Source organism: Eriocheir sinensis, chromosome 65 (genome assembly GCF_024679095.1).
Source record: "Eriocheir sinensis breed Jianghai 21 chromosome 65, ASM2467909v1, whole genome shotgun sequence".
NCBI lineage: Eukaryota > Metazoa > Arthropoda > Malacostraca > Decapoda > Varunidae > Eriocheir > Eriocheir sinensis.
In genome coordinates, this window is record NC_066573.1 from 8,978,548 (window position 1) to 8,987,442 (window position 8,895).

Below are 8,895 nucleotides of genomic sequence, written 5' to 3' on the forward strand. Positions count from 1 at the left end.
ACATCGAAGGAGTGGATGATAAGAGGAAAAACAGCAGCTTCGTACATCCAGTGTCCACCCCTCGCGGCCCCCCGTCGTCTGCTGCTGCTGTTGATGCCCTCTCTCTCTCTCTCTCTCTCTCTCTGTGTGCCTACCCATCCCTGACTGACTGTTTCGTGAAGGGCATGAGGGAGTAGGTTAGGTTAGGTTAGTTAATAGTGATGGGAGCGGCCGTGTGTGTGTGTGTGTGTGTGTGTGAGCGGCCGTGTGTGTGTGTGTGTGTGTGTGTGTACGGCTGTTCGCTCGCAGGCTTCCACTTGTTGCTGGCTCTCCCTCCCTCCCTCCTCCTCTCTCTCTCTCTCTCTCTCTCTCTCTCTCTCTCCTCCTCCTCTTCCTCGCCTTCCCATCCCTCAACCGAGCTGGCCGACTGACCGAGTGACTGACTGACTGACTGACTGCTTTACGTTCCTCCAGTTAATGTTACAAAGAGAGAGAGAGAGAGAGAGAGAGAGAGAGAGAGAGGAATAAAATATGAAAAGGAAGGAATGAGGGAAAAAAAAGGAATAGAAGAGATAACGGGAAGATAGGAGAGAGAGAGAGAGAGAGAGAGAGAGAGAGAATCATTGAACACACATTTTCAAACAAACCATCAACTGACTCCCACATTTACCTGTGTATGGGGCGTTGCAAGGTCACGTGACGCCTCCCTTCCCTTCCTCCCTTTACGAACGGCGTGGAATAAAGGAAAGATACGCCCCAAGGTCACGGGTTTAGTAGGTAATATATCACGCGCGGAGAAACAAAGCGGCGTACCTCCCCGTATCACTGCCAAAGGGTAACTGTTTTTTTTCCCGCCAAACTCCGCCTATTTTTCCCGCCTTGTGAGTTCGTTTCGGCTCTAAATTAAGTAACTATTGTCTATCGTTATTATTAGGTTCTTGCTGTATGTAGGAGGTGAAGAAGGAGGAAGAGGAGGGGATGTTGATGAAAAATGGGAGTTGTAGGAATTGGATTATTAGGAGGAGGACACGTTTCGGCTCTAACTCAAGTTACCATTGCCTTTATTGTTATTATTAGGTTTTTGCTGTAGGATGGAGGTGAAGAAAATGGAGGAGGAGGAGGAGGAGATGATGACGAGGATGTTGATGAAAAATGTGAGAAGGAAGAAAATTAGGAGGAGGACACGTTTCGGCTTTAAATTAAGTTACTATTTCCTCTATCGTTGTTATTTGGCGTTACTATCGTTGCTTTATTCATGGTTATTGTTATTATTACTGTTATTTTATTAGTCCAAGGAAAGTTTCAGTGTTGTATTGGTTTTGTGATCCCGTAAAAAATGTAGAAATTGTCATCCTCGTCATTGCGGTCTTGTTTATGCTTCCTCTCTCCTTGTTGCTATTTATTGTCATTGCTATTAGTGTTTCTTTGCTCTCATTATTATTATTTCAAGCTAACTCTCATTGTTCTTGTTTTGTTACCCCGTTATTGACACCATACATCATCATCGTAATCATCATCATCATCAGTCTTGTTTATGCTTTCTCCCTCGCCAGTGTTCGTGTCATTCTTTTCGTCATTGTTATTTATAGACCGACAAGCTCTTGAACTGCACGGAACGATAGCGCTCGCAGAATCTCGTGAGTGTGTGGGTGTGTGTGGGGGGTGGGATGCAGTTTGTGTGGGGAGGAGAGCTGGATGTTTGTGTAGGGGGTGTGGGGGGAAGGGGTCGATGTGTGTGTGGGGGAAGGGGAGGATGTGTGTGGGGGGGGGAAGAGGGGGGCGGTGCAGGGTGTGAATGTGTATGTGTGGGGGGGAGTGGGAGGACTGAATGTGTGTAGGGGGGGGGGCGGTGCAGGGTGCGTGGGGTGTGTGTTGGGGGGGGGGGGCGGGGGGGTATATTATTTCGGCGTCCAAGCACACATTTGACAAGGCTTCCGTGGGGGGAGTTTAGGGCATTTCCAGGGGTAGTTTTATGACCCTGGTAGTATCTCGATCATTCTTCTGTACTATGAACTCTAAAAAACATTCATGATAACCCGACTAATCTCCTTTTCGACCATTGGAAATTTGTTGATGTGAGAGGCGTCTGCGAATCCTGACCTGTGTGTGTGTGTGTGTGTGTGTGTGTTGCTAAGTCACGTTACTAAGTGCAAGCCTTCCTCACGCTTCTCTTCCTTCTCTCTCTCTCTCTCTCTCTCTCTCTCTCTCTCTCTCTCTCTCTCTCTCTCTCTCTCTCTCTCTGAGGTTTCGTTATAGATTTACGCATAGTATTACATCAACACCATCATCACCACCACCATCACCACCACCATCACCACCACCACCACCATCACCATCACCACCACCACCATCACCACCACCATGACCTAGACGAGTTGTTATTTTTAGTGATGCCTCAGCCTCTCCACCACCCACACCACGCCGTCTGAGTGTGTGTGTGTGTGTGTGTTTAAATGCCTGTGTATATTTGTTTGTTTCACTTATTTCCCAAAGCAGTAACCTTTTCAAAATACACACACACACACACACACACACACACACACACACACACACACATCTTACCCCAACTCCTTCCATCCCCACTCCCTCTCTTACTCACTCCACCTCTCTCTCCCACTCCCCCCCACTCCACACCCAATTCACACCCCTCCCCTACACCCACTCACTCCCTCTCTCTCTCCCTCTCGCTGCATAGGTGTGCCGGGAAGAGCGACAGGAGGAGGAAGTCTTCACGCTCGCTATGAACATGATGGACCGCTTCCTCTCGCTCGTGAAGGTGAAGAGGAACCAGCTCCAGCTTCTCGGCACCGTCTGTCTCTTCCTCTCGTCCAAAATCAAGGAGTCCCCGCCCCTGGACCCAACCCGCCTCGTCTACTACACCGACTGCTCCATCACTCTCGAGGAGATCAGGGTGAGTACTGTATGTCTTTGGTTCTGACTGAAGGAGGAGGAGGATGAGATGGTGTTGAAGGAAAAACGAGAGTGATAAGAAGAGTATTAGAGGCTATTATTGAAGAAGAAGGAGGAGGAGATGAAGAAAAACGGAGAGTAGGAAGGAAAGGATTAGAAGGAAGAGGAGGGGAAGGAGGAGATGGTACTGAAGGAGAAATGGGAGTAGAGTGAATATGATGATGATGAGGAATAATAATAATAATAATAATAGGAAACAGAAGGATGAGGATATTAGGGCGAGGTAAAAGAGCAGGAGACGAAGAAAAAGAGTAGGAAAAAATAAGAAGAGGAAAGAAGATGAGCAATAGAAGAAACATAAGAAACAATGGGAAAGAAAACAAGGAAAATAAGTAAAAAAAAAAGTAAAACAAATTCAAAAATGGGAAGAACATAAAAAGGAAGACGAAAATAAAGAAGAATAGGAGAAAAAAAGGAAAAGTAGATGAGGTAGAACAGGAGGAGATGGAGGAAAAGGGAAGAGAAGGAGGAGGAAAAGAGGATTTAGAGAACGGTTATATAAGAAAGAGGAAGAAGAGGAGGAGGAGGAGGAGGAGAGGCTGAGGTTAGAACATGAATTACAACAAGTGAGAAAAAGTATGATGATGGATGGAGATGAAGGAGGAAAAAAGGAGGAAGAGTAGGAAAATAAAATAAAGAGGAGGAGGAGGAGGAAAAGTGAAAATTAAAACGTTAGACTGACTAATTTAATGAACTGACGAGGAAAAGGAGGAAAAAAGAAAGAGAGTATGAGAAAGAAATGGAAGGGGAAGGAGAAGAAGAGGAGGAAGAAGAGGAGGAGGAGGATTTAAGAGGAAGATATTAAAGAAGTGAAGGGAAGAAGAGGGAAGGGATAGATTATGGAGTTAAGGGAAGATGAAGGAGGAGGAGGAGGAGGAAGAAGAGGAGGAGGAGAGAGGGGTGAGTGAGTGTTTGTCTGTTTGTGTGAGGGAAGATTACCGTGAGAGAGAGAGAGAGAGAGAGAGAGAGAGAGTAAATGGTGTGAGGAGATAAAGATAGGGCAGGTGAGGTGTGGAGAGAGATGGAGAAGAGGGGAGGGAAGGGGAAGAGGAGGAGGAGGAGGAAGAGGAGGAGGGGAGCACAGAAACCAGATATCCGTGAGGTGAAGTGACCACCCTCCTCCTCCTCCTCCTCCTCTAATGTATGGAGGAAGAGGAAAACGTAACATACACACACAAACAGAAGTCTTCTCAAAATTCGTCTTTGTCCATTTCATTATTTTTCCCCTCTCTCTCTCTCTCTCTCTCTCTCTCTCTCTCTCTCTCTCTCTCTCTCTCTCTCTCTCTCTCTCTCTCTCTCTCTCTCTCTCTCTCTCTCTCTCCTCTCATGACCATCATCCTCCTCCTCCTCTCCCTCCTCCTCCTCCTCCTCCTCCTCCTCCTCGGATGTTCCCACGTGTATTTGTTCTTCTTATGTCATTCCTCTCATTCCTGCGGCTCCGACATGACCATAACAAAACATTCCAGTCGTGACGTCAGCCATTCCGGGCGTGACATTCAGAGAGAGAGAGAGAGAGTTAACAGATGGAAATAGAAAAAATTAATATGTGGAGGCAAGAAGAAAGCACGTACAGATAGAGAAGAAAAAAAGAGGAAAAGAAAAGAAATGAAAAGAATGACGTATAAGAGAGCGTATGGTAAGGGTACAGATGATGAGAGCGCGTGAGGGTCAGGGAGGGGAGGTATGGGGAGAAGGGGAAGGGAAGAGGAGTTAAGGGGAAGTAGGAAGGGGTTATCACGCCTCTGATAACCCCTCCCCTGCAAGGTTCCTCCCCTGTTTACATACGCCCCCCTCCCCACTCAACCCGCCCCCTCCTCCCCCTCCTCCTCTTCCCCTTCCCTTACCTCGCCGTTTAAAAGGCTGCCAAGACTTAAGGGAACTTTTATTTATTACTGAGGGCTACCTCCAACCTCTTCTTCTTTCCCCTCCTCCTCCTCCTCCTCCTCCTCCTCCTCCTCATTATACCGTTCCTCTTCTTCCTATCTTCTTCTCATCCACTTCGTTTTCTGTTTCACTTTCTCCTCCTCCTCCACATTATACCGTTCCTCTTCTTCCTAGCTTCCTCTCATCCACTTCGTTTTCTGTTTCACTTTCTCCTCCTCCTCCTCCTCCTCCTCCTCCTCCTCCTCTTCCTCCTCCTCTTCTTCACCTCTTCAATCACTCCTCTTGTTTCCTCTTCAATCTATCCATCCCTTTGCCCCCCCTCCCCCTTCTGCTTACTCTCTCTCTCTCTCTCTCTCTCTCTCTCTCTCTCTCTCTCTCTCTCTCTCTCTCTCTCTCTCTCTCTCTCTCTCTCTCTCTCTCTCTCTCTCTCTCTCTCAAACTGGATTATGTTTATTTTTTTGTCATTTTCTTCTACTTCCTCCTCCTCCTCCACCTCCTCCTCCTTCCTTCCTCCTGTCACACTCCTCCTCCTCCACCTCCTTCTCCTCCTCCTCCTGTCACACTCCTCCTCCTTCTTCTCCTCCTTAAGCGTTACGTGCCTGAGGTTACGTGACCCTCCCTAACGTGTGTCCTCCTCCTCCTCCTCCTCCTCCTCCTCCTCCTGGCGGGCAATGAATGGGCTTATCCCCCTTCGGAGTGGCATCTCGTCTGACTCTGTGAACGCTCTGATGGCGGCAGTGTGTCCTTCCTTGCCCTTGCTCCTCCTCCTCCTCCTCCTCCTCCTCCTTTTACTACAACTACTACTTCTACTACTACAACTTTTCTTTTTCTCTTTCTCCAATTTCCGCTTCCCCCTCTTCGTTTTCCTTTTTCTTCTTGTCTTCTTTTTCTCCTCCTCCTCCTCCTCCTCCTCCTCGTCTTCTTCTTCCTTGTTCTCTTCTTTGCTCTTCTCTCCTCCTATTTCCCTCCATCCTCCTCCTCCTCTTCGTCGTTCTCTTCTTCCTTTCTTCTCTTCCTAATCTCTTGTCTTCTTCCTTCTTCTTCTTCCTCTTCTACGTCATTCTTCTTGTTATCTTGTTATACTTTTTTTTTCTTTCCTCCTTTTCTCCTTCTCTTCCTTTCTATCTTTATCTAGTTGTGTGCTTTCTTCTTCTTCTTTTTTGCATGTAATATTATTTTGTCATCGTTGTTTACATCTCTCTCTCTCTCTCTCTCTCTCTCTCTCTCTCTCTCTCTCTCTCTCTCTCTCTCTCTCTCTCTCTCCGTGTCATTCCTTCAACATAAATGTCTTTCGGATAGCAATTTTATGGTTTTCTTTCATCAGGACTAACCATCCCTCCGGCACATTCTCTCTCTCTCTCTCTCTCTCTCTCTCTCTCTCTCTCTCTCTCTCTCTCTCTCTCTCTCTCTCTCTCTCTCTCTCTCTCTCTCTCTCTCTAGCATTCTTTATTTGCTACATCATGTCTTCCTCTTTCCTCCACACCCTCTTGTCCTCCTTCCCCTCCTCCTCTCTCTTCCTCTTCCTCCTCCTCCTCCTCCTCCTCTTCCTCCCTCCCCTCGTGGCACTCCCTGACGTCTGAATGCCTTTTATAGGGCCACCTGTTGCTAGGAAAGGGAAGGAAGGAAGGAAGGAAGGAAGGGAGGAAGGAAAGAAGGAAGGGAGGAAGGAAGGAAGAAAGGAAGGAAAGAAGGAAGGAAGGAAAGAAGGGAGGAAGGAAGGAAGGAAAGAGGGAAAAAAGGGAGGAAGGAAGGAAAGAAGGGAGGAAGGAAAGAAGGAAGGAAGGAAAGAAGGAAGGAAGGAAGGAAGGAAGGAGTAAAAGGAGGAGTTAAAGGAATGAAGGATAAATTGAGAGGAAGCTAAGAAGGAAAGAATTTAAATATGAATGAAAAAGTAATGCAACAACAACAACAACAACAACAACAACAACAACAACAACAACAGCTACTACTACTACTACTACTACTACTACTACTACTACTACTACAATTCCTTTCAACACAATACAACACAATAAACCAAACAAATAAATACCTACGTCGAGAGAGAGAGAGAGAAAGAAGGTATATAAAACAGCCCATAACAGGTAGATACTGGAAGGGAAAAAGGGCACAGCGTTGAGTGATCAGGAGGAGGAGGAGGAGGAGGGGAAGGAGGAGGAGGTTATGACAGGTAAGGGGCGGCAGGTAACAGTGACAGGTAGGTAGACTAACAGGTCAGCCTCCCGCCAGGTAACGTGCGGAGGTCCTTTCTGTGACCGGCCCAAGTTTAGAATCCTTATTGTCAACCCGGAGCTCCTTTTCGACCTTTTTCCTCCCTTCTCTCCCTCCCTTTACCCTCCCTTCCTCCCTTCTCTCCTTTTTCCTGTATCCTCCCTCTTTATCATGTTGTCTCCTTCCCATCTTCTTTCCTCCCTTCTCTTCCTCCCTCCCTTTACCCTCCCTTCCTCTTTCTTCCTCCCTTCTCTCCACTTTTCTGTATCCTCCCTCTTTATCATGCTGTCTCCTTTCCATCTTCTTTCCTCCCTTCTCTACCTCCCTACTTTTTTCCCTTCCTCTCTGTTCCCTCCCTTCCTCTTTCTTCCTCCCTTCTCTCCACTTTCCTGTATTCTCCCTCCTTATCATGTCTTTTCCTTTTCGCCCTTTTTCCTCCCTTCTTTCCCTCCCTCCTTGTTCCCTTCCTCTTTTTTCCTCCCTTTCCTCATTCCTGTATTCTCCCTCCTTATCATATCTTTTCTTTACGCCCTTTTTCCTCCCTTCTCTCCCTCCCTCCCTTTACCCTCCCTATCCTTTCCCTTTCTCGCTCTCCTTCTTGTCTCCGCCTTCTCCTTTCCCTCCCTTTTTCACTCTATGCCTTTCCTTTCTTCTCCCTTTTTCTCTCTTATATGCACCCTCCCTATCATGTATTTTCTCCCTTTTTTTCCTTTCCTATTTCCTCTCTTCCCTCCTTCTTCCTCCCTCTCTTTTCTTTTCTCTTCTCTTTTTTTTTCACCTACATCTTTTCTACCCTCCTCCTTCCTTCATTTTCTCTCTCCTCCTCCTCTTCCTCCTCCTCCTCCTCCTTTAACTTATGTGCCCTACTCTCCCTTTTCCCCACCCTCCCACCCTCTTTCGTATCTTTCTCCCTTTTTTCCTCCTCCTCCTCCTCCTCCTCCTCCTCCTCTCAGCCTCTTAATATCTCTCCCTTACAACGCCTTATGTTATCCAAGCCTTCTTCTTCTTTTTTTTCCTCATTTTTTTCCTCTTTCCTTCTCCCATTTCTCACCGTACGCGATTTTTTTCCCACTCCATCTTCATCTTGACTCTCCTTTGTATTATTTGTTCAGTGATTTCCTGCTTGGTAACGAGAGAGAGAGAGAGAGAGATAACCATCAATGTGTTTAGAGTAAAGGAAACTCATTGAAGAGGAAAAAGGGAAACAGAATTTTGAGGGAGAAATGTGGAGGGAAGGGAAGGGAAGGACAGCGGAGAGAGAGAGAGAGAGAGAGAGAGAGAGAGAGAGAGAGAGAGAGAGAGAGAGGCATTTGTTCGTCATTACCAAAGCCACAGAACAACTCAAGGATGTTACGACCACAGAAATACACACCATCACCTCCATCACCACCACCAACCCCACCCCCACTACCCCCCCACCACCACCCCCACTACCCCCCCACCACCACCACTCAAGCTCACCCACAACGCCGTCCACACAAATACCACAAAAGGACATATAAGGCTAACACACAGACAGACTTAGTAGCAACATATAAATCTCTCTCTCTCTCTCTCTCTCTCTCTCTCTCTCTCTCTCTCTCTCTCTCTCTCTCTCTCTCAGGTGTCATCCCATGCCCAGAAATTCTTACGTGGGTTTCGTGGGAACTAGAAAGGTTTGTGGTCGACTTTTGGGATCAGATTCTTTGCCCTTGTGTGTGTGTGTGTGTGTGTGTGTGTGTGTGTGTGTGTGTGTGTGTGGAATTAATACTCGCTGTGTGTACATGAGAAGCCTCTCTCTCTATCCTGCCTGCGTGATGCATACGTGTGTGTGTGTGTGTGTGTGTGTGTGTGTGTGTGTGTGTGTGTGTG

The 8,895-nt window shown here is 47.0% G+C and overlaps 1 protein-coding gene and 1 long non-coding RNA gene across 3 annotated transcripts in view; one reads left to right on the forward strand and one right to left on the reverse strand.

The window, feature by feature from the left end:
• The window catches only part of LOC126987599 (uncharacterized), a 364,593-nt gene extending 362,985 nt beyond the window's left edge, over positions 1-1,608 (reverse strand). Inside the window, exon 1 of the long non-coding RNA XR_007741044.1 lies at positions 650-1,608. This is a non-coding gene — a long non-coding RNA (uncharacterized LOC126987599). The remainder of the gene's footprint in view (positions 1-649) is intronic.
• LOC126987598 (G1/S-specific cyclin-D2-like) overlaps positions 1-8,895 on the forward strand; it is a 75,272-nt gene that overhangs the window by 7,563 nt on the left and 58,814 nt on the right. For both annotated transcript variants that reach the window (XR_007741043.1, XM_050844714.1), the window contains exon 2: positions 2,675-2,890. Coding sequence is in view for 1 of the 2 variants with exons in the window: in XM_050844714.1 (XP_050700671.1) it covers positions 2,675-2,890 (216 nt within the window). In the remaining variant the exon portion in view is untranslated. The remainder of the gene's footprint in view (positions 1-2,674; positions 2,891-8,895) is intronic.